General features: G+C 43.7%; 2 protein-coding genes across 2 annotated transcripts in view; one reads left to right on the plus strand and one right to left on the minus strand.

Annotated features, from left to right (window-relative positions):
- Positions 1–1,226: 1,226 nt before the first annotated feature.
- APIP (APAF1 interacting protein) lies at positions 1,227–18,234 on the minus strand. The gene is made up of 7 exons (XM_033928194.1): positions 18,078–18,234; positions 16,790–16,890; positions 7,350–7,398; positions 5,296–5,413; positions 4,641–4,776; positions 2,801–2,968; positions 1,227–2,321 (listed from the first exon to the last, which is right to left on the minus strand). The coding sequence occupies exons 1-7, from the start codon at positions 18,123–18,125 to the stop codon at positions 2,222–2,224; spliced, it is 720 nt and encodes a 239-aa protein (XP_033784085.1). The 5' UTR covers positions 18,126–18,234; the 3' UTR covers positions 1,227–2,221.
- Positions 18,235–18,236: 2 nt separating this feature from the next.
- PDHX (pyruvate dehydrogenase complex component X) overlaps positions 18,237–25,020 on the plus strand; it is a 60,157-nt gene continuing 53,373 nt past the window's right edge. Inside the window, exon 1 of the mRNA XM_033928193.1 lies at positions 18,237–18,560. Coding sequence (XP_033784084.1) covers positions 18,464–18,560 — 97 coding nt within the window. The 5' untranslated portion in view covers positions 18,237–18,463. The remainder of the gene's footprint in view (positions 18,561–25,020) is intronic.

A 25,020-nucleotide genomic window follows, 5' to 3' on the forward strand; every position in this document is an offset into this window, starting at 1 on the left:
TATTTAGCTCTTGCAATTAAATTTGAAAGTCATCAGAAGTTGTTTTTTTTTGTCATAAAAACGCACTTTATTTAAAATGAATCCATAGCACAATATCAAAACAGAAAAAAATTACAAGTAGTGTCTACAGCAGCACAAAACAAGAGTCAACAGGAAGCCTAGAAATAAGCCATTCAGTTGCGCAACTCTTTAAGAGATATTTATCTTTCAGGCCTTTAAAAATGATAGTCTCCACCCATCATTGTGAAGAGATTAAAGTGGGAGGCTGCATTGCTCTGGAGCATCGTCTCCTCATCGGAATTCCATTCAGACATTCTACTAACACACAAAATTCCAAAGCAGCTATGAGTACGACCGTCTAAGGCAGGGGGGTCAAAGTCCCTCCTTGAGGGCCGCAATCCAGTCGGGTTTTCAGGATTTCCCCAATGAATATGCATGAGATCTATTAGCATACAATGAAAGCAGTGCATGCACATTCATGGAGGAAATCCTGAAAACCCGACTGGAGAGGGACTTTGACACCCCTGGTCTAAGGCAAGGAAATAGTTAAAAAAGATGGTGTGACCTAGGCAAAAAAAAAAAGAGACATTCAGGGGAATTAATAGCACCAAGAACCACCTGGACTGAAATTCTGAAGACCCAAGTCAGCGCTGCTGCTTGGAATTGTGCTGAAATTATCTTGGACTATTCTTTTAAATGGATATAACTTATTGTAATAATATGAATTAAATAATTTAGGCTTTTGTCCTAATGCAACAGCATCAAGGGATTGTCAGTGACTTCCAGTGAAGAAAACAGTTCACTAGAATTTGCCAATTTTTTTTTTGTTTTTAAAGCAACATTCTCTCATCGACAGATTTACAAAGACACAGGCAGTAAAATCACAAGAACAGATTAATACCAAGGTTATATGATGCCATTTTAAAGTGGCCGAGGACTAGCTGTGATAGATGGTAAACGAGAACTCTTTACAATAAACGTTTTATTGTGTGGATTTGTGTAGGTTTAGGTCATTCAATCTCTACCTACCGTATTTCCCCGAAAATAAGACACTGTCATATATTAATTTGGGATCCAAAAAATGCACTAAGGCTTACTTTCGTGGATGTCTTATTTTTTTCATGTACAACAATCATCTCTCCCTTCCCCTCCTCCACCCCAATTCTTCCTCTTTCCTTTCTCCCCCTCCCCCCATGTGCAGCATCTTTCCTCCCCTCTCACCCATCCCTTTGTGCAGCGTCTTTCTATCCCTCCCACCGTGAGACTGACATACCTCCGCTCCGACGTCTCCTAAAGCAGCAGGGGTGGGGGTCAATCATAACTAGGGCTTATTTTCGGGGAAACAGGGTAGTAGAACATTATTACAATTTCTTCTCAAGTTAAATCTTAAGGTTTTGCTTAAAGTAATGTGCCCTTAGATAGAATGATCCCTGTTAGTTAGTACCTGTTCACAGTGGTGTAGGAAAGAGGGGGGCAGACTGCCCCAGGAACCGTCTTGATGGGGGCACTGGCACCCCTCCTCCTCTGTGCCCCACCCTTCCCCCATACCTTTTTAATTTCCCTAGTGCGAGCAGCATCGCCAACCCACTGCACGCATCAGCTCTCCCTCTGAAGCGACATCCAGAGGGAGAGCCGACGCGGGCAGCAAGTTGGTGATGCTGCTCGTGCCGTGGAAATTAAAGAGATACGTGGGAAGGGGCAGGCGTGCGCAGCAAGGGGGGGGGGAAGGAGCAGGAGGGCGTCCCTCACCTTCGCTGTTCACTCAGAAAAGGAAGACTTAGTTGATCAATGACACACACGTGGCCGCCAAGCCTCATCTGGTGATTTCTTACGAACTCACCTTTTCGTCATCTTCGCTATTTACAAATACTCAAATTGGAATGACCAGCCTGTGTGCCTTTGGCCCTTAATTTTAAACACACACATTTACCAAGTCTCCTCCGCTGTTTCCCCAGTGGCGAAAGCGTTACAAAAAGGAAGGCATTTAACGTCTATAATACCCACTGGAAGGGAACAAGCAATCAGAGAATTTTAAATACATTAAGAAATTCACTGTAACAGAGTCCCACCATCTGCACTAACTGGATTAGTGACCAGAACTGTACTTTAAAAAAAAAACAAAACCCCTAAACTAAACAAACACTTCCCGGTTTTTAGCATCCTGCTATTTCTGGGCCAAAAAGAGAAAATGTTTAAGTGCCTAAAATGTGTCACGACCGTCTTATACAATTCCTTTTTCTTCAGTGGGGTCCTCAGAAGGGTCCAGTCCGTGCTGCTTCATCTGTACTGCGATGTCGAAGAGGTAATCGTAACATTCACACCTGCGGGAGAGAGAAACCCAAGAGACAAAACAAGCTGAAATCCTCACGTCAGCAGCCTCAGTCGTCTGTCCCTGACCCATCCCATTCTCCTCTTTACAAGGGCTGTATCTCATTTTACTTATAAGAAATTCAACAAATGCAAACATTCTAAAATTTTAATGGGGACAGGTGTCCTAGCAGGTGTAGTATTTAACAGGTGAAAACAAAGTACTGTATATACTCTAATATAAACCAACCTGAAAATAAACAGAACGTATTTTCCAGTACAAGCAATCTCCTTTTGACGAAGGTACAAGAAGTATATAAAAGGGTATTAAATGTAGGATTTATTATTCTATCTGAGACACATAGGTGCCCTAACGCACCTTTGTAAAAGGAGCCATAGTAAGCTGTTATTCTGGGCCTGGGGCCTTTTTGATGCAGATCAATTTTTGCTACCGTTCAATTTTCTACTCTCGCAGAGTCTCGCTCATACTCACATGGCCTTTGCCTTCTGCCAGGTTTCTCCCCACACGTAAACTCCATGACGCCGGACTAGTACGGCGCAGGAGTCTGGGTATTCGTTCATGGCAAGAGCCATACACTCCTTCAGGTCCTTTTCTTCTGGTGTGTTCTCGATAATTGGCACCACGAGCACATCGTCGTACCTAAAAAAGGACGGGAAAACGGAAGGGTGAGTGCGGTGCCAGATGCCCTGTTCACGTCAACATTCGGAAGTGGTTTTTGCATCACTGCTGCTCTGGTGAATCGCTCCGTTTGTAAATTACGGCCTCAAGAGGATTCGTAACGACGCCCCGATGAAGACACATTATTTATGTGTCGAAACGCTGGCCGTGCCGAGCTGAGCTGTAATCCCGTCTTACGTGATTCTCCAATAAACTTCATGTGGTGCTAAGGAAGGACTATCCTTTCGTCCTCACGCCATCTACTGAGTGGGGTACGACTTTCCTGTTCCTTTTTGGTTACTAATTGCCACACCATCTCTACGCTGGCTACTATGCCCTGAACTTGTAGTCCAAATACCACACAGATACAAACACTGCAACAGGGTCTTTTTAATCAGAAATATGGGAATATGTGCAGAGATAAAAAAACAGCAGCAGTGGCGAAAGAAGGAAAAAAATCCTGTCCAATTACAGCACTTCATATTGTTCGTGGCGCCAACGGCCTGGTCGCCCTGAGTAGGCCCACTCTTACCATCAGAAGCTAAGTACGGTCGGGACTGCCTGGGAATAGTAGGCGCTTTTGGCCGAGGGCAGCAGCACACTGCGCGGGAGAAGGCAATGGCAAACCACCCCTGTATACTGAAGCATCACAGGGTGGATTCGTCCCTGTGCGTGCTGCTTTGGTGGCGTGATCCATCCATTGCTCACGGCGTCCTTAAAATTTTTTTCTTCCACTCTAAATTTCTTATATTTTCTGCACTTTTTCCAACAGATGTTCATTCGCCATTCCCACTTAGAAGACCTTTTATAAAGTTACCCTCTCACTGTGATTTTTAAGTCTAAAATAAAAGTCCTCGGACATCTTGGCAAGGCTGGTCCAAGCAATGAAATCTTATCAGATAGCAGAATCTGGGAGTGTGTGGCACAATGGTTAAGAGCTACAGTCTCAGCACCCTGAGGTTGCGGCTTCAAATCCCATGCTGCTCTTTGTGACCTTGGGCAAGACACTTAATTCCCCCCTATTGCCCCAGATACTTTGGTTAGAGTGTGAGCCTGCCAGGACAGATAGGGGAAAATGCCTGAATGTAAACCACTTAGGCTATAAAATAAATAAATAACAAAATGTCCAATATCGCCATCTGTGTGTCTAGTAAAGAGCACTTGGGTACTTAAAGGAAGCTGGTTTTAAGAAAGGTTTGGACAAGTTCCTGGAGGAAAAGTCCATGGTCTGTTATTGAGAAAGACATGGGGGGGGGGGAGTCACTGCTTGCCCTGGATCGGTAGCATGGAATGATGCTACTCTTTGGGATTCTGGAATTTTTTGTTACTCGTTGGGATTCCGGAATTTTGCTATTCTTTAGGATTCTGAATGGAACGTTGCTACTCCTTGGGTTTTGGCCAGGTACTAGGGACCTGGATTGGCCACCGTGAGAATGGGCTACTGGGTCTTGATGGACCATTGGTCTGACCCGGTAAGGCTATTCTTATGTCCTTGAGCATTACACGACCTGTTCATGCAATCTGAATAGACCAGACTTGCCCATATTTTTAGAAAATGCAATAATTACAAAAAGTCACCAAAACCAATATTCCCTGTAAAATACCCTATCCTATGCTTTTCTGGAACGTGCGATTTCTAATCTAGTTAAAGTACCTGTAATAGCCTCCTGAAGTACACCTCTTGATGCCTTTAATCATCTCTTGATGTGTAATTCTGAATTCCTTCCCTGGAAAGAGAAGTGTGGCCATAACAGCGGCTTTGGAGTGAGTGTGGATCACTGCTCCGGCTCCTGAGGATGGAAAGGGAGAGTAAGAAACATAAGGTGGTTTCTTTTACTGTGACGAACTTGTAGTGCATTTCAGAGATTCACTGGTGTGCTACCAAACGCTATTTTTCCAGGCTTCTTTTTGTGATATATTTCTTTTTACCTTTATTACCATGGACCCCTGATGAAGGTTGTCCGAAACACGGACCGTGTTGGGTCCCCTGTCTGGTAAAAGGTTTTTAGTTAAGATTTATTTGTCAAAATAAAATTTGCCTGCACCGTGTACAAGTCTGCAGTTTTGGTTTGTTTGCTCTGTTCCTTTCATGACAACCATGGCTTTTAATACCTCAACCAGTTCGCCAAGTGGTTCCAGGTTCAGATGTAATAATTAGGCCCTGGAGTTCGTCTGAGGAGACGCAACTCAGCTCTGTACAAGTAGCTAACCCTCCGATATCCAGAGCCTGGATTTGAGGTGAGGAAATACAGACATTTCAGACCCCAAAACCAGAGACTGTCCCATCACTAACTGCAAGTCTCACATACCTCTCATGGTGTAGGCATTCATAAAGAGGGGCGTGCATTGACTTTTCTTTAGATTCTTGTACGGTGGGGGGCATTTAATGTCATGTTCTTCTATGTCGCAGACAAACAAATCTTCAGGCTGGGAAGACAAAATGTAATTCCATTTTCTAACAATTTTTAAAATTTCTTACAAAAACAGGCCTCGAAGGCTTTTTTCCATCTCTTACGTGCAGCATTTTAGAGACAGCGGATCGATTTTATATTTACCCAAGCGGGTACCTGAAGATTGGAGACAGGTTAGCAAACCACGCTCCCCCAAAAATCCACGTGGAGCGCTATTTTGTAAATGCTGAACCGAGCTGCGTGTCATTTATAGAACAGCGTTGCCGATTTCCTTGCTAAACTTTGGGCGCGGATTTACAGCGACTGAAACCTGGTGCGCGAGTTAGGCACAGATCTCCAGGATTCAGTTTTACTGCAAGCATCTTTAGAGGAGTGTGTGGCACAGTGGTTGGATCTACACCCTCAGCACCCTGGGGCTGTGGGTTCAAACCCCGCCGCTGCTCCTTGTGACCCTGGGCAAGTCACTTAATCCTCCATACCCCCAGGTACGTTAGATAGATTGTGAGCCCACCGGGACAGAGAGGGAAAATGCTTGAGTACCTGATTGTTAAACCGCTTAGATAACCTTGATAGGCGGTATATCAAATCCTAATAATCTTGAAACACACCAACCCGCGCATGTCCCTCCCCTCGCCACAGCCCTTTTGAGCTGTGCGTTATTAGATTTGCATACGGATCTTTCTAGAATGGCATGTAGGACGAGGCATGCACACATCCAAATCATTGCTAATTAACAGCAATAATTATTAGCACCCAAATATTGGCTCTTTAACCAATAGCTGTGGGCATCTCAGAATAGCATACAATTTTGCACGCCTTTTGTAGAATCTGGGGGTATAGAAACATAGAAACATAGAAAGATGACGGCAGAAAAGGGCTATAGCCCATCAAGTCTGCCCACTCTACTGTCCCACCCCATTAAGTCAGAGTGCTGTTCGACCCACGTAGAGATCCCACGTGGATGTCCCATTTATTCTTAAAGTCGAGCACGCTAGTGGCCTTGATCACCTGCACCGGTAGTTTGTTCCAGTGATCCACCACCCTTTCTGTAAAGAAATGCTTCCTGGTGTCACCACCAAATCTCCCTCCGCTGAGTTTGAGCGGGTGCCCTCTTGTGACTGAAGGTCCCTTAGGAAAGAATATGTCGTTTTCCACCTCGACACGACCTGTGACGTACTTAAACGTCTCAATCATGTCATCCCTCTCCCTGCGCTCCTCTAGAGAATAGAGCTGCAACTTGCCCAGTCTTTCCTCGTATGAGAGACCCTTGAGTCCGGAGACCATCCTAGTGGCCATTCGCTGGACTGACTCAGCTCGAAGTACATCTTTACGGTAATGTGGCCTCCAGAATTGCACACAGTACTCCAGATGAGGTCTTACCATGGTAGTACAAAGTCTCCTTGCACAGATACAGCCTTGAAAAAAAAAAAAAAAAAAAAAAAGTCCAACACCAGCACTGGCCCCACTGGTGTTTTGACTCACAAGACTTCAGGGGCTAATTTCAAAATCACAACATGTAACTGACATACTTTAAAAACAATGCATTTTTGAAGTATATGATCACAGCTACGTGGCGACAGTCAGATTCAAGGGTCCCTCTTGGTTTAGGGCTACTTTAATAATGTCCTTTAAACAAATGCTCCACTCACATGTCACTAAGAGTAATTAAATAAAAGGGACAGAATCGAACTCCTGATACAACTTGAGGGCCCAAATTTTCATAGATGAACAGATTAAAATGGAAATAAAAAGGCAGGTGAGTATTACCAAGCAGTGATTAGACTTAAGCAACATAAATGTTGTCTTTTTATTTATTTCAGATTTAGATCCCGTCCTACCCAGGAGCTCAGAACGGGTCACAAGTTTTATATTTTAGGGTAGAAACAATACAATCATAACATTTTAGAGGTACATGGCTAATTGTGCTTATACAGTATACAGTATGTACTCACCTGTATTCTTTCCTTCTGTACCCCAGATGGAGCAATGTAGATTTCATCCCTTAAAGGAAAAAGAATACAGAGAGCACATTATGGGTTTCCAAGAAAAAAAAAATCAGATCTGATGCAATCATGCACTATATAGAGCTGGGGTTTTCATCTGCTGGATACACTGCACATGTGTGATAATACACTTCGATTATTCACGGTTTTTAAGCTTGCTGGCTCCTCCCCCACCCCCCACCAATAACATCAGCTTGCGTAGAGAAGTCGCCGATTCCAAGCGTTTACAGAGAAAATCAATGATTCCCAGCACTTTCTTCACCGTGTTTTGCCTCTCCTTCAGGAACAGGCCAGGTCTCCCACCGTGTTATTTGCGGTTTCACCATATTCACGATGGTTTTTAATAGAAAACATCAAGTAACATATGAAAAAGTTATTCGCGGTTTTTCGGTATTTGCGGTTCTGTTAATCCCCGATCACAGCGAATACGGAGGGAGAAGCGTATGCGAACAAAGAGAAGAAGAAAATAAATTTCTATTCAAGGGGTGAAAGTTTGTGATTTTGCAAAAATAAAGCAAGTCAACAGGGATTTGGGAAAGAGGGATTTCAACTCGCAGAAAAAAAATAATGGGGTCTTTTTATTAAGGTGAACTAACCAATTTACCTAAATGCTAAGATGCTCATAGGAATATAATGGATTTCACAGCGTTTAGTGCATACTAATTATTAGCACGCTGAATCGGTTAGCGCACCTTAAGGACCCCAAAATCTGGAGGTGGTTCATGAACAAAAAAGAGAGAAAAAGTCAAGTTTCCTTCTCTTTTTTTGCAGCCCAGACAGGCTGCGACAGAAATTACGCACGGCAACAATGCGGTGGAAAATTTTCCCTAAAACGATCCCGACTGTCCCCTCCCTACATTTAGCTTGACCCCATTAAGACAGTTGGTAGTGTTTGGGTTTTTGAGGTCCTTTTTCCTTGTTTTTGAAAACATTTCCTTAAAGATCAAAATATAACCTACAAACTAGCGCTTCTGACATTTAAAATCCGGCAAACACAACCACCTATCTTTTCTTGATAGACTGCTGTTGCCTTATGCTCCTTCACGAACACTTAAGATCAGCGGAACAAAATCTTTTAACAGTTCCATCGTTGAAAACCATAAATACGAGAAGAGAAGAGATTTTCTCTATCACAGCCCCACCAATTTGGAATCGACCTCCGTCTTTTTTAAGAGAAGAAAGGCAGTTAGATAAATTCAAAATTGTTCTTAAAACATTTCTATTTAATGATGCTTTTCAGAATTAAGTTCCGAAATGGTAGTTATCATCCATTAACAGGGACACATAGATGGACTCTTTAAAATACCAGAAACTAGCCTTATATTCAACTTGATGTATTTGATCTGTTCTATGTATTACTTCTTTCCCTGCATTATATTGTAAATGCTTTCTGTCTTTATCTGTTTTTAAGTCCATTATTCTAATTTGTATTCTATCTGGATCCCATGTATTAGCTCACCTTCTTGTGAACCGCCTAGAACTTTTTCGGTATGGCAGTATATAAGAATAAAATTATTATTATTAAAAAAAGCCTCCCCTCCTTTAATGTGTTTACCTTGAATGTTTCTTTGCTTTTAAAAATTGTAGTTCTCCCCCTTTGTTTATATGCCTTCTTTGTAAATATAATTTTTAATGTAAATCGCTGAAGAGTACCCTTGTTGGATCTCTGTTATTCGTATATGGTTCTCTTGTTGTTCGAGCCTCCTTGTCTGGACCATTTTTAATAAATCTTGGAAACTTGGTTTATAATTCCACTTTGAGTGAATTTTTTTCTCTATGCTTCTTGATTTGTAACAAACTAAGATCAGCCATCACATGTCGCATACAAATTTAGAATGGCTCTCTGTTATAAACAGAGTATAGAAAGGGGGAAGCAGGGGTTTAGATTCTGCTTCTCCCGACTCTCCTTGTGGCCCGTGCGATCACTTTAACCTCCATTGCGTATGCTGTAAGCCAGGGGTGTCCAACCTGTGGCCCGAGGGCCGCATGCAGCCCTGTGAAGTATTTTGTGCGACCCTGGTCGAGGACGATGCAGTGTTGTCCTCTGCTGACCCTGGATGTTTACCATCTTACCGGCTCCCTCCTCTGTCTTGCTGCAACGTTTGCGCGGCCCCAGAAACATTTTTTTTCAGCCAATGCGGCCCAGCGAAGTCAAAAGGTTGGACACCCCTGCTGCAAGCCTTCCTGAACAGGCAAATAATTCACCTAGTGCTTGGATTTGGAAAAGGCAAAGAACAAAATCCAAAAAAACCAAAGCAACATGTGGCGCTCTCATCTCCGTACCAGTAAATCCTTCAGCTCTTAGGCGACCACCGCGCATTCTTGCTAATCTCTCAACATTAAATTCTATTCTGCTTCAACACATAAAAGGGTTTTGTTTCCTCTTTCCAATAAGATTGTCATTCAGCGCGTAAGCCTGTGTTAACACCCCAGAGCAGGGGGTCCCCAAATTTAGAACATAAGCACTGCCTCTGCCGGGTCAGACCAGGGGTCCATCGTGCCCGGCAGTCCGCTCCCGCGGCGGCCCCCCAGGTCCATGACCTGTAAGTGTTCCCTACCTAACCTAAAATGTCCATACCCTGTTCACTCAATTTCCTGTAAGGTAAACCTTTATCTGTACCCTGTTATCCCCTTCGCTTCCAGGAAGTCATCCAGTCCCTTTTTGTACCCCAGAAAAGCAAGGTAGAACCCTGCAAATCACCGGCTGGGAAAGGGAGTGGTCATGCTCAAGTTTGTCCCCATGCCTTGATGCCTCTCTGCACAACTGCTTTTGCTGCTGTTGCACAAGAGATTCCCCTCGCCCCCCCAACACACACACAGATAACACTTCCTCCCAGACTAGATTCTTCCACAGACAGGAACATTAAGGCAGGCCAGAAAAATGAGTTCTGTGGGCTACAGTTTGAGGACCCCGGCACTAGACAGCTATATTCTTCTTGCATTCTTGTTTTCTATAGCTTCCCTTAAACTTTAACTCCAGCGCCACCCTGTGGCTAGATAACCCACGGAAGGATTACAGTAGAATCAATGCAGTAGTTTAAGAACATAAGAATAGCTTTACTGGGTCCAAGCCCAGTAGCCTGTTCTCACGGTGGCCAATCCAGGTCACTAGTACCTGGCCAAAACCTAAGGAGTAGCAATATTCCATGCTACCGATCCAGGGCAAGCAGTGGCTTCCCCCATGTCTTTCTCAATAACAGACTATGGACTTTTCCTCCAGGAAACTATCCAAACCTTTCTTAAAACCAGCTACACTATCCGCTCTTACTACAACCTCTGGCAATGCAATATTTCCTCCTATTGATTTTAAAAGTATTTCCTTGTAACTTCATCGAGTAGTCCCCTAGTCTTTGTAATTTTTGATGGAGTGAAAAATCGATCCACTTGTACCCGTTCTACTCCATTTCAATCCTATCTCCCCTCAGCCATCTCTTTTCCAAGATGGAGAGCCCTAACCTTTTTAGTCTTTCCTCATACGAGAGGAGTTCCATCCCCTTTACCATCTTGGTCGCTCTTCTTTGAACCTTTTCTAAGGAGATGAAGGGATTTGGGGTTTAGCTCATGTCTTTTGTAGCTCAAGGCAATTACAGGCAGTCCACAAATTACAGACGCCCAACTTAAGTACGACTTGTTACTTAAGAACGCGGTTGCGGCATCATTTCATTTCACTGAGCAGTATTTCCAGTGGCATAGACTCCTACAATTCTCCTGCAGCAGATTCAGGAATAATGCATGGCCACATTAAGAACAGTGTGTGGTTGTGCATGCTGTACCTTAGAGGGAACACTGGTAGGGACAGTTGACCCTTTTGTCAGCTGGGAGCAGAGGGAAGCAGCAAGAATCTGAAAATCTACAGGTTCTGAGTTACATAAAAATCCGACTTAAGAACAGCTTTAAAAATGTAACTCGTTCTTAACCCGGGGACTGCCTGTATAGAAATAATCAAGCCATTGTGACATCACTGATGAGGTTGGCTCTTAGGCATTGGTGGAATGAGGCATTACATAGAAAGATGACGGCAGAAAAGGGCTATAGCCCATCAAGTCTGCCCACTCAACTGACCCACCCCATTAAGTCTGAGTGCTAGTGACCTAGTTCCTTAACTCGACCCTCGTAGGGATCCCACGTGGATGTCCCATTTATTCTTAAAGTCAAGCATGCTGGTGGCCTTTATCACCTGCACTGGAAGCTTGTTCCAGTGATCTACCACCCTTTCTGTGAAGAAATACTTCCTGGTGTCACCATTAAATTTCCCTCCTCTGAGTTTGAGCGGGTGCCCCCTGGTGACCGAGGGTCCCTTGAGAAAGAAGATGTCGTCTTCCACCTCGACACGTCCTGTGATGTACCTAAATGTCTTAGCTCTGGAATGTTGATACTCTGTGGGCTTCTGCCAGGCACTTGGGACCTGGGTTGGCCACTGTTGGAATACTGGGCTTGAGGGATCTTGAGTCTGAGTATGGCAACTTTTATGTTCTTATGCGAGTTACAAACACCCAACTTAAGTATGACTTGTACTTAAGAACATGGTTGCTTGCGACTTCATGCCAATCGCAAGGACCAATCACATTGAGGAATGATGCTTGTCTGGGCAGTTGTACCCTTACGTACACAGACGCTCATAACACGGACAGACTCTTGTGTAAGCGACGTACATGTCATCTATTCTAGCATATAATTTTGAAGGGAATTTTTAAAAATAGAGTAAAATTCTGAAATCTCTCGTGGCACACAGTTTGAGAGACACTGACTTGGATGGTACTCGCTGATGGGCAGTATATCAAGTTTCAAGTTTAATATTAATCAAATTCTAAGCGATGAACATATTAAAATATAATCAGATAGACAAAACATTACAAACTTAAATAATAACATTAGGTAAATACATTATACATTATACTCATAACATAAGGTAAGATATGGGTTTGAAATACAATTAATAAAGAAAGCAAAACAAAGGGAAAATACAATAGGGAAACAAGTAACCACAAAGCATAGTATAATATAATAAAATCACTGGTTTAAGAACTGTTTAATTAAATATTAAAAGCATCTTTAAAAAGAAATGTTTTTAGATTACTTTTAAAATTTCCCAGGTCCTGCTCATTCCTTAAGTAGATTGGGAGAGCGTTCCAGGTTTGAGGAGCATAAAAAGCTTGGAAACCATACTATATTGATCAGTCCCAAACTGGAATTAAATCAGAGCCCCGATATAAGCACAGTTTACCGTATCAGGACCACTGGTCTTTTCCGTTCATCTATAAGCAAGAATGCAAACTCTCCTAAAAGAAATAGGATTTAATTTTTGACAGCAATCCTTCATAAAAAAAAAAAAAAAAAAGCGGCAACTTGCTGACTTGAAAACGCAAGTTCAATACCCCATTCGGTACATCCAGAAAGCAAAGGATCAGGGTCAGAAGTACAAAATGGCAGGTTTTGATTTTGAACAAAGCAGCTCGTGTTAGCAAGCCAACTTACAAGTGGGATTCCTCGGCTCTGACATAGGGAAACTGAGCTCCTGAGCACAGCAAACTAGAAACGTGAGCCGAGTGCCAAGGCAAAGTAAATCCAGATTAGCCATTTGCCAAGCAATGGTTTTGAGGTCATTATGTTACATAAGCAGATTAGAGAAATAACAGCTTTGTGGGTGCACAGGAGATGTAAGGGGGGGGGGAGTGGGCTAAATTCCATTAACACCAATCACACACACATCTTTTGACGGGCTCAGGCTCCAGATATTCAACCTGCCGAGTCCTCGGAAACTGTGCAAACTTGTTTACTGCCATTTTTGTGATCTCATGCCTTACTTCTGCACCAGTTGAGAAGTGTTTGAGGATTCTGGGAACTGGCTCAAACACACATTGTCTGAGCTCGTATACAGACGAGAACTTGGCTTCTATCGCTGGGTTTTTTTTCTCCATTCTGTGCGACAGATGAAACTGTACAGAGGAGCAAATGTTCGCATTTTTAGATTGCACAGCGCTTGGTCCATCGGGAGACTATTCAATGCATCTACCACCCTTTCTGCAAAGAAGTATTTTCTTACATTACTCCTGAGCCTATCACATCACCTCTTAACTTCATCCTATGCTCTCTCCTTCCGGAGTTTTCCTTCATTTGACAAAGACTCACCTCCTGTACAGTAACACATCTCAATCTAGCGAAATGAAGTGGCATAGAATGCCCTCTTTAAAGGCCACAGCCATAAAAGCATTTTGTCTTATTCTACGGGGTTTGTCCTAAAGCAGAACTTTTCAACCTGTGGATCAGGATTCCAAATGGGATCATAAAACCTGTTTCGGGTTATGACCTGGGAGCATCTCGGGGGAAGGGGCATACAATTTTATTTGGTCGAATCATAGTGTCAAAGCCACAAAAACATTGGAAAAGCATTTTTCTAAAGCAGGGGTGGGCAATTCCGGTCCTCGCGGGCCAGAATCCAGTCGGGTTTTCAGGATTTCCCCAATGAATATGCATAAGATCTATTTGCATGCACATTCATTGGGGAAATCCTGAAAATCCGACTGGATTCCGGCCCTCTAGGACCGGAGTTGCTCACCTCTGTTCTAAAGGCTTTGTGTATTCTAAGAATCACTAGTTAAATATTGCCTTATTTTTCCCCCATTACTACCCACTAGAGGGAGCTATGAATCCATTCATCTCTCTCTCACATACACACATGCTTACACTGTACAGTCAATCGAAATATCTCCTATATTAACATGATCAGGCATAAGCATATGGTGGTATTATACCAGGGCTTGGGACGTAGCCTTGGGCAGACCTGGCCTATCCTGCATCGGAGGACTTTGTCAGACCAGCATCAGGGGAGCAGGCTTCGCTTCCGCCGTCCCCGTATCTTTCCTACTTTCAGCTCTCCTGTAGGAATCGCTGTCACTGACCCATTGCAGCTGGAATAGAAAGGAAGAAGATACAGGGACCGCGGGAGCTCAGTGTGCTCCCTCGACTCCAGCAAGATAGTTGCGAGTGTGGTGGGGGAGGGAAAGAAGGAAATATGCTGCACGAGGGTTAAGAGGGGCAAGAGGAGGATTGTAGGACATGGGGTAGAAAGGAGCAAGGGAGAGATACTGCAAAGGGGTGGAGAAAATGTTACAAATGGGGTGGGGGGGGGGGGCAAGAGAGGAAGAAATGTTGGGCATGGCAGTGAAAGGAAGAGGATACAGCATGAGGGAAGGGCAAAGTGAGAGAGAGAAAGAAAGAGGAGAAATGTTGGACCATGGGGGAGAGGGAAGGAGGGAAAAGAAAAGGGACAGGAAGAGATAAAACTATGAGGGCAGGAAAGAAGAAGGAGCAGATGCTGGGCTAGACAGGTGCAGGGAGGAAGACACTGGGAATGGTGGAACCCTACTGGAGAGGTTGGGAGGGGAGGAGAGGTTTGGCAAGGAAATGAATGACAGGATAATGATTACATAGTGTAGAAATGTGGTGATGGAGTAGATTAAAGAAGAAAGGGAATGGTGGGTTCAGGAAGGAGTGAGATGGGGAATTGGAGAACTAATGGGCGAAAGAAGAAGAAGAGAAATTGATAAGTAAAAAGGAACAATCAAGATGTCAGAGGCAGGTGAAGTGAGAGAATAGACAAGAGAGAGGAGAAAAGACAAATGGACAGCAGCTACTTGAAGAATTAGCAGACAGACAGACAGCAGAAAAGAAAAACTGGAACCAACAAGATGGCAAAATAAATTGTCCAGACAACAAAGGTAGGGAAAAAAACATTTTATTTTGAATTGTTTTAAATGGAACGAGTTCCAGAGATGTGGTTGCCCTTGGATCAGTAGCATGGACTTGGATTGACCACTGTGGAAACAGGATACTGAGCTAGATGGACCACTGGTTGGACCAAGTACGGCTGTTCACATTTGAAATACGTTAGCTTTGGGAAATGTGCATAGCAAATGTCTTTGTATTATGTTCAGTAGAAAAGGAAATGCTTTTCTATTTTTATGTCTTCAGTGTGGCAGTACATGCTAAGTTTATACTTGGCTCACTTTTACTCCATTTTGATTTCTAGAGTGCAGTATAGAGAATGACACAGGGACAAATTTATCCTCGTCCCTGCAGGAACTCAATTTACCCGTCCCCGCAAGTTTTGTCGCTGTTCCTGCCCCCATTCCTGTAAGCTCAGCCTTAACTACATAAGCCTCAAACACTTATGATTTTAAAGTGTTTGAGGCTTGTGCAAATGAGGACGGAGCTTGCAGGAATGGGGCAGGGACGGGAAAAGAAGTGTTCAAAATTTAATTAATTATCTTTACTTATCAAATCCGGTATGCAAAGAGGCTCTTCTCACACCACTCCAATTTTTGAGAATGAAATCAGATTTGGTAAGTAAAGATAATGAATTACATTTTGAAGAGCATCAGCCCCTGAGGAAACCTGCCAGTGAAACGGCTGGGTAGCCGTCGGGCCACAAGCTAAGTGCTCTTCTTAATGTCAATTATAGCACCACATCAGGTGAATTTGGGTTTTGCCTGCACCAAATAAATAAATTTAGAAACAAGACCGATGATGAATACTTCACCCCAGTAAGGACACAAAATATGTTCTAGCAGTGTCTTGGGGCTTTGAGGTCTTGAATACTCAGATAATCTGCAGCGGTTTGTTTATAGCTAGTTATCTATTCTCTAATTCTTAGCATGGAGCAGGAATTGTCTCTCAGCGCTGCCTACATCTAGCAGGGCTATAGAAATGATAAATAGTAACCGTCATTGGTGTATGTTAAGGCACTAATGTTCTTGTGAAGCCCCTGCTTCATGAATTCTCCCCTAAATTGACCAGCATCAAATAGAAGGCAGAAATAACTTAATTAAAGGGAGGATATAATATAAGCAATAAAACAAAATATCTGAATACCATAGCACAACTGAATTAATTGATGGACTACCAAATGTTGCTTTTAACAGGGAAGTCACTGCATCACATACAATGTGTAGAATGAAATGAACATAAGAAAAGCCTTACTGGGTCTATCAAGCCCAGTAGCCCGTTCTCACAATGGCCAATCCAGGTCACTAGTACCTGGCCAAAACCCAAGGAGTAGCAATATTCCATGCTACCGATCCAGGGCAAGCAGTGGCTTCCCCCATGTCTTTCTCAAGAACAGACTATGGACTTTTCCTCCAGGAACTTGTCCAAATGCAGAGGAGTGAGTTATTCTCCATCCTATATACACTGATGGAGCAGAGAAGAGAATGCAGGTCCCTTTTCTGCATCATTTGGTTCCAGACAATGACAGTCAGTAAGGGATTACCTTACATGAGGACCTGGGCTCAGCCCAGAGCCTAAAAGTGTGCAGGCCTTCCTGCCCCACTGTGAAATGCAAAACACCAAGCAATCAACTGACTTTGTAAAATGGTATCCTCCGAGCATACCCATATTTCAGGCTAATTCCTCCTCCAGTACCTGTCACCCAACCTAGGTGATAGAACTGTCTGCATAGCTCTGGGATCAGGTTTCTGGGATGTCCTTTGTCCTGCGAAAGACAAATACATAAGAATCTGTGTATCATCCCCCCAACACAGAACATAACCGGAAAAGCAGCCTTAAATGGTAGCTTTTCAAGGGTCACCAAAATTGGCTAATAAAAATCAAGGCAGCACACACAAGCTGCAGAATGTCATATATTGTCCCCCCTCTAAAGGTGTTACCCTATTAACACAAAACATGGAAAACCTGGCAATGCTTGCTCACAACAGATGATATATATTTGTTCTTTTTTGTGAATCTAATCATCAAATAGACAGTCCCTGCTCAGAAGAGCTTACAATCTAATTAGGACAGACAGATTAAATAGGACAGATAGGGGTTGGGGAGTTTCTTGCAGAGAAAATGATAAGATGGACATAGGTATTTTACAGTGAGTGGAAGTTAGAAGTTGAAGGCAGCCTGGAAACAGTGGCCTTCTGGGTTAGATCTGAACACTAATTGTGCAATTAAAATTTTAATGAAAATGCAACCCTTCTTTATTAAATTACTGCCCACAAGCTGCAAATCCACTCTGTAACTTCCACCCACTGCTGTCAGATCATGTGCTCTACCTTAATCTCCCCCACCCTGAAATGTCCTGTCTAAATTAGACTGCAAGCTCTTCTGAGCAGGGACTGTCTATTGCAGTGGTTCCCAACCCTGTCCTGGAGGAACACCAGGCCAATTGGCTTTTCAGGCTAGCCCTAATGAATATGCATGAAGCAAATTTGCATGCCTATCACTTCCATCCTATGCAAATCTCTCTCATGCCTATTCATTAGGGCTAGCCTGAAAACCCGATTGGCCTGGTGGTCCTCCAGGACAGGGTTGGGAATCACTGGTCTATTGTATGTTAAAATGTAGAAGGTATACACTGAGGTGCAACGTCTTTCTTTCCCTGCCGGATTTGCCCTAAGTCCGCATTAGCTTGTAAGCTCTTCTGGGCCGCCTAGGGCAGGGGTAAGCAATTCCAATCCTGGAGGAACCGAGCCAGGTCAGGTTTTCAGGATCTCCACCATGAATATGCACGAGATGGATTTGCACGCACTGCCTCCTTGAGATGCAAATCTATCTCATGCATATTTGTGGCGGAGATCCTGAAAACCTGGCCTGGCTCCGGCTCTCGAGGAGCGGAATAATCGGTGTACAGCGCTGCGTCCACCAAACAGTCGCCATCAGAGCCCTGGCTCTCACCTTGGCGTTGTCCGTCTGGTTGCACGCCGCTCCGTTGCAGTAATACATGCCGCCGCGCGCCGTCCCCTTCCTTCCCGTGCCTCCGCGCGCCGCTCTGCAGCTCCTGCCCCGCCCGCGATGACGTCGACAGCCCGCGCCGCCGCCGCCGAAGGACCTCGCCCCGCCCTCAGGGGTCCTGGCTCTCTTCCGGCGCGTCCCAAGCCGAAGGACAGGCGACTCGGACGTTTGGCCTCGTCGCCTCCTCTCGGCACCGCGACGCTTCGGCTAAACCTCCGGCTGCGGCGAGGAGCGGCGTCTCCTCGGGGACCCTGGCGGAGTTCGCCCCGTACTTCGTCGCCGTCGGCTCGGGCGCCGGGCGGGGCAGACCCAGCGCCTGGGCGCGGAACATGGCGGCCTCCTTGAGACTGGGCTGCCGGGGCTTTCTCCGGTTGCGCTTCGCGCCCGACTCTGGCTTCGTCGCCCGCGCATCGGCGGCTCTGCGGGGTAAGTTCTGCCGAGGAGTGACGCTCCAGCCCGGTTCCAGGTGCCCGTTGAGCTCATTCCAACGGGGGTCAGATTTTGTGCCTTAGACCAGTGGTTCCCAATCCTGTCCTGAAGGACCACCAGGCCAATCGGATTTTCAGGCTAGCCCTAATGAGTTTAGCAGCACTTTTATTAAACATGCTAATGTGTTTTGCCTGTTTTGCACTTGACATGCATTGCTGTTTGTTTTTTATTTTATTTTAAAATATTTGTGGAAGGGGTAGACAGTGGTTATAGACGTGTTAACCAACTAACCATTATACTTAATATACACCAGGGGTGTCAAAGTCCCTCCTCGAGGGCCATAATCCAGTCGGGTTTTCAGGATTTCCCCAATGAATATGCATGAGATTTATTTGCTTGCAGGAATGACTTTGACACCCCTGATATAGACCGAAAGGTCCCTTTACTAAGCTGCAGTAAATACTACCATGTTTCCCCCGACAATAAGACCTTTCTTGAAAATAAGCCCTAGCATGATTTTTAAAGATGCTTCTAATATAAGCCCCACCCCAAAAATAAGCCCTAGTTAAGATCGGTCCCCGACACTCCCTGACTCCAGCCCTGATACCAGAGCTGTCCATCATTATCATTTTATAAAATTTGTTTTTCATACTGTTTGTATTATTCAAAGTTTGAAATATTTTATGAGTTGTCCTTCAGTTATTATACACGGAAAGAGTCATTGGAACAAATGTGTCTAGATATTCATATGTTTCTTTTTTATTTTTTAATTCACCCCCTACTTTACAAAGTCACGCTAGCGTTTAGTGCCAGCCACGACAGTAAGGGCTCCGATGCTCATAGAATTCCTACAAGCGTCCGAGCTGTTACCGCCACGGCGAGCGCTAAAACCACTAGCATGGCTTGGTAAAGGAGGGGGTTAATGTGGGCCGATTATTTCAATGCTCAATAGATATTTATTTCATAGTGATATTTTATCTTTTATCATATTTGGCTAATATCAAACAAAAGTTGTATTTCTGTTCATTTATAGCCGAATACTAGATTGCGTGAAAGCTGTGGACCTTAGGAAGTGTTATACGATTGAACTTTGATGGTATTTATTACATATGCAGTTATTTTGTTCATGCTGTTTTATAATACCCTCCCCCCCTTTTTTTCACAAAACCGCAATAGCGTCTTTTCGTGCAGGTCAGCGCGCTGAATGCTCTGCGCTGCTCTCAACGTTCATAGGAACTCTGAGGGTCGGGAGCAGCGCAGAACATTCAGCACACTGACCTGCGCTAAAAATTGTCATAATCGGTGGTTGCACCAATCGCATGTCAATCACGCAACGGCGCTGTTTGGAGAATCACTGCTAGCTAGGCGCTGGATATAAAGGCCTACATTCCTGGTGCTTACCTGTCATGAGAACTGCATCTACAGAGGCAACTAACGCCACTTCCGGCGTTAACCACGTTTACAGTGGCCATAGGCGCTACAAGGCGCCTCCTTAGCTGAGACAATGGTGCCATTTTTTTGAAGCGCCTGCGGGTGCTTCCATGTTTTAACGGTGTTTGAATTGGCGTTTAATCAGCACAGTCAATTACTGCGCCGCTTGAACTAATTAAAACAATTAATTTAGGCAGCGGCAGGGCGCCTACCGCTGCCTAACTTACGGCGCCATTACTGGAATCGGAGCCGAAATGCTGTGTGTCCTGTTTTATACTTATGGGCCATATGGCACTTAGGGCCTCTTTTACAAAGCTGCGGTAGCGATTCTTCTGCGGCCAATGCGCCAACGCCCATAGAAGTTGAACGGGCTTTGATGTACAGTAAAACCTTGGATTGCAAGGAACTTGGTTTGCAAGTGTTTTGCAAGACAAGCAAAAACATTTGATTAAATTTAAACTTGATATACAAGCAAGATCTTGCAATATTAGTACATACAGAATACACGCGTCACATCATTACAGCTGAGCCAATGGTTCTCTCTCTGACACTGCAGGAGTGTGGTGACTGTTCTAAATGAGCGAGGTTTTGCAATTCAAGTACATATAGTATTTTATATTAAAGTTTTTGGGTTGTGGAACGAATCGTCCGAGTTACCATTATTTCGTATGGGGAAATTTGCTTTGATATATGAGTGCTTTGGATTACAAGCATGCTTTTGGAACGAATTATGCTTGCAAACCAAGGTTTGCGTGTATTTGCCATGGAGGAATCACTACCATTGTTTTGTAAAAGAAGCCCTTAGTGGGCACTAATGCCCATTATCAAAACCTGAAGGTGGTTTCATCTTAGACTCGCTGGACAGTACTCACGCCAACCATGAAGCTGTTTTGGAAATGCCTCAGGCAATCCTTCTTGTGACTTTCCTAGGGGCAAGTGTCTTTCTTTTGATTGCAAAGTAATAGAAATAAAACAGAAATAAGGTAAAACCTTTTTTCTTGGATTAACTCAATAACAACACAATTAAGTCGATGTATTTCAAGAATCAATCTAAATATTTCATGAATGAAAAAAGTGGATTGATTCTGAAATATATAAGAGAAAAAAGGAGGAATCAATTTTTTATGTTTCATTCAGATGTTTTGCAATTAGGTGCAACACTCTTCTGGAAATTTCCTTGTGTTTGGTGACCTGTCAATCTTCTGTAGCATTTCCTGCGTATTCCTTCTGACGGCAGACTTTCACCGAGTAGGTGAACCCTTAGCTCTTTCTATAGGGGTTGATTTTAACTAAGTCTTAAATCCCCTGTATAAACTCCTATGCTGGTCTTGTGCAGCTTGAGACCCTGAGACCAATGTGGGAGTTCTGTCCCCTCTGATTCAAATTCACAGACAGCTGTACAGTGCAGCGAGGAAGTGTCTGATCTGGCCTTGGCAGCGGCACTAGCAAAAGAAAACAAACCAGCAGGGCATGGAAATCCCTGGTGCCAAGGGGAAGTTGCCATGGCGACCTGGTGCTAGGAGTCGTCGAACCCTGCTCTGAGAGATTTGCATATCCAGAAATTCAACATATGCAAATCTTTCTCATGGGAAACGGTTTTCGAGTGTTCCCTCACTTTTCACTGGATGAGCTGTGCCATCCTATTCACTGTTTTTCATACAGGGCTTGTAACAATGGCACATTTGTACCCAGCCATCAGATAAATCTTCTCCAGCTCTACACAACAGAGTCTGCATCTTGTCTGTTTTGCTAGTATTTTTCTCTATTTATGTATCCAATTTTCTATTCCAGGGGTAGACAATTCCGGTCCTCGAGAGCCACAGGCAGGCCAGGTTTTCAGGATATCCACAATGAATATATATAGGATGGATTTGCATGCACTGCCTCCTTGAGATGCAAATCTATCTCATGCATATTTATTGTGGATATCTTGAAAACCCGACCTGCCTGTGGCTCTCGAGGGCCGGAATTGCCTACCCCTGTTCCTATACCATGCTCCCCAGGGAGCTCAGAACAGTTTACATGAATTTATTCAGATATGCAAGCGTTTTTCCCTGTCTGTCCCTGCGGGCTCACAATCTATCTAATGTACCTGGGGCAATGGGGGGATTAAGTTTCTTGCCCAGGGTCACAAGGAGCGGTGTGGGTTTGAACCCACAACCTCAGGGTACTGAGGCTGTAGCTTTAACCACTGCTACATGTTCTCATTTTTAGGCTCATGTTCACTTCTTAGCCATTCCTATTTTCAATTTTGATCTACATTTGATAGTTTGAAATAATTTTTAGTCTAATGCTATATTAAAATTGGATAATGACTTTATAGTATCACACATGCGATAATAAAAACAATCATTTTCATAAAAATCACGTAGAACTTAAAAACCCAAAGTGCTCAATAAACAAAGTTTTCAGCTTCTTACCCAACTGCTTGTTAAGATTGCGCCAGTCTCGGGTCCTTAGGCAAAGCTGTTCCAAGCCAGAGGAGTCTGATGTTTCTTTCAGCATTCTCCCATTTCCAGGCTCAAGGGTGAAGAGCTTCCTATATAACCTCAGGATGACAGTTTGCCTGCCTGAATAAATGTGCTAAAGCGACCTCCTTTAAGGGAAAGCAAAGCAAACCTAGCGATCCTCTGATGAGCCGATCCAATAGGCCAGAAACGTAAATTGTCCTGAACGAGAATGATGCGCTGAGATCATTTACCTCTTTGTTATCGTATTGAATATTGTGAAAAGATATATTTGTAAACAAATTGTGAATAGGGTGCATGCAAAATACATATTTTGCACCTCTTTGAGAAACAGGTATTTAATAAGTTCAAAGCCTTATTTATTTATTAATTTTAAATTTTATTGCATTGTCAAAACGGCTGAGTGGTGTAGAATGGGTACAAATGGATCCATTTTTTTTACTTTATTTTTAAAAATTCCCTTCATGAATATAAACTAGAATAGTTGGCATGTACGTCGCGTGTGCAAGAGTCTGTCTGTGTGTGTAAGGCAGGGGTGTCAAAGTCCCTCCTCGAGGGCCGCAATCCAGTCGGGTTTTCAGGATTTCCCCAATGCATATGCATGAGATCTATTAGCATACAATGAAAGCATTGCATGCAAATAGATCTCATGCATATTCATTGGAGAAATCTTGAAAACCCGACTGGATTGAGCCCTCAAGGAGGGACTTTGACATTCCTGGTGTAAGGAGACAACTGTAATTGGTCCTTGAAAACTAATGGCAAGTAACTTTGGCGTCCTTTTACTAAGGCGTGCGCTTGCCGATTTAACGCTTGCTAAACGCTAACGCGTCTATAGACTATAAACTAAACTGAACCTTAAGTTTATATGGGAGCCCGAGACCCCGTGTCAATGGGTGGGAGATAACACGGGGCTGGCAGGCCTTCATATCGCCCATTGGCTGGGGTGGTCAGGGGGCGGGGAGTAGCGGCGAGGTGGGGATTGGGTAGAGGGCTTGTCATGCAGGAGAGTTTTAAAATTGATTGGGAGGAAGATAGGTGGCGCGCGGGGGTGAGGTTTTTTAAGGAGGGGACCGTGGAGGACTCAGCCGTTTGGGGTCCTCCAGGCAGGCTTTTCCCACCCACCCGCCCGTGATTAAGGCAGTGAAGAGTGGCTCGGGAGATCTCCCGAGCTACTGGGTCATTGGGGCTCATCAGGTGATGAGCGGTGGGCCGGCGGGGTGTCGTGCCTGGTGGGTCAGGTGACCCGGAGAAACGGGCATGAGGCGGTGGAGTCGAGGGCACTGAATGTTTTAATTGGGTAGCTCGGGAGGAGTTCTTTGATTTCATGTTAATTGAAGCTATGATATGTTAAAGTGTTATGATTAATAAACTGAGTTGCGGCTAATTTTTCCATCAAAAGTATTTAGTGTTTTTGTGGTAAAAGGTACGGGGAGAGTCATGGTACCAAAAGGAGAGAATATAGGGGAGACAGCAGGGCCTAACCAGATCCCGCTGTTAATACCGCTTCCTCTCCATAAGTATAGAGCTCGGCACGGCTTACAGGTACTTTAATAAAAGAGAGATGCGTTAGCATTTAGCACGCTAATATTTAGCCCACGCTAAAACGGCCAGCGCGCCTTAGTAATTTTAGTCTTTTTTTTTTTTTTTAATGCAAGGCTTTGTTACCGTTTGGATCTTATCTTTGCAAACGTGGGGCTCCTTTTACTAAGCTGCTTTAGCGTTTTTAGCGGCTAGAACTAACGGCAGCTCAATGTTGGCGTTAAAGTCTAGCGCGGGCGGCAATTTAGCGCGCGCTGGACCGCGCGTTAATGCCCTAACGCGGCTTTGTAAAAGGAGCCCTTGGATTTTCAGCTCTGACAAATTAGACTGAAAAAAAGAGAACGACTACAGATGGTGGATGATGAAATGCGTATTTGTTTGTCAACTATCGAGCCACATTTTGAGTTAATTTGCACTCAAAAATAAGCACATCCATTGCATTGATTAGCAATTCCATTCTATCTACTTTAGTTTCACTGCTGTTACAATTATCCAGTTATTGGCTTTATATTTTTTAGCAGATGTGCTGTGGGTTGGGGGGGATTGGAAGAGAAAATTTTTGTTTCTATAATATGTCTGAGTGTATTTGATTATGTAGGTTTTTACTATAATCTGCTTTGGCATTACGCGGAGAAGAAATTTGTAAAAATAAACATAGCTTAAAGAATTTTAAATAAATAACTCTCAAATTTAACTTTTTGTTGGTTTTGCAATTTTATAATTTCAGTTATAATGTGCTGCAAAAAACATTTGCTCCGTTTAGTGTGCTGGAATTAAAAAAAAAGTTTGAGAGACACTGTTCTAGGGAAATACTTTTAAAACCAATAGGAGGAAATATTTTTTCACTCAGAATAGTTAAGCTCTGGTAACAGCAGTTAGTGTAGATGGGTTTATATAGAAACATGATGGCAGATAAAGGCCAAATGGCCCTTCAAATCTGCCCATCCGCAGTAACAATTATCTTTTTCTCTCTCTGAGAGATCTCACGCTTTTCTCCCTCGAACAGAGGAGATTGA

The sequence above is a fragment of the Geotrypetes seraphini genome, chromosome 19, assembly GCF_902459505.1.
Source record: "Geotrypetes seraphini chromosome 19, aGeoSer1.1, whole genome shotgun sequence".
Lineage (NCBI taxonomy): Eukaryota > Metazoa > Chordata > Amphibia > Gymnophiona > Dermophiidae > Geotrypetes > Geotrypetes seraphini.

Bases quoted from the DNA above. Each gene is read 5' to 3' on its own strand.
- APIP (XM_033928194.1), bottom strand. From the start codon at position 18,125: ATGTATTACTGCAACGGAGCGGCGTGCAACCAGACGGACAACGCCAAG. The intron at 5,414-7,349 runs GTGAGTACATAC...TTGTCTTCCCAG, and splicing joins TACAGAAGGAAAGAATACAG to CCTGAAGATTTGTTTGTCTG. The intron at 2,322-2,800 runs GTGAGTATGAGC...TCTCTCCCGCAG, and splicing joins TGGCAGAAGGCAAAGGCCAT to GTGTGAATGTTACGATTACC.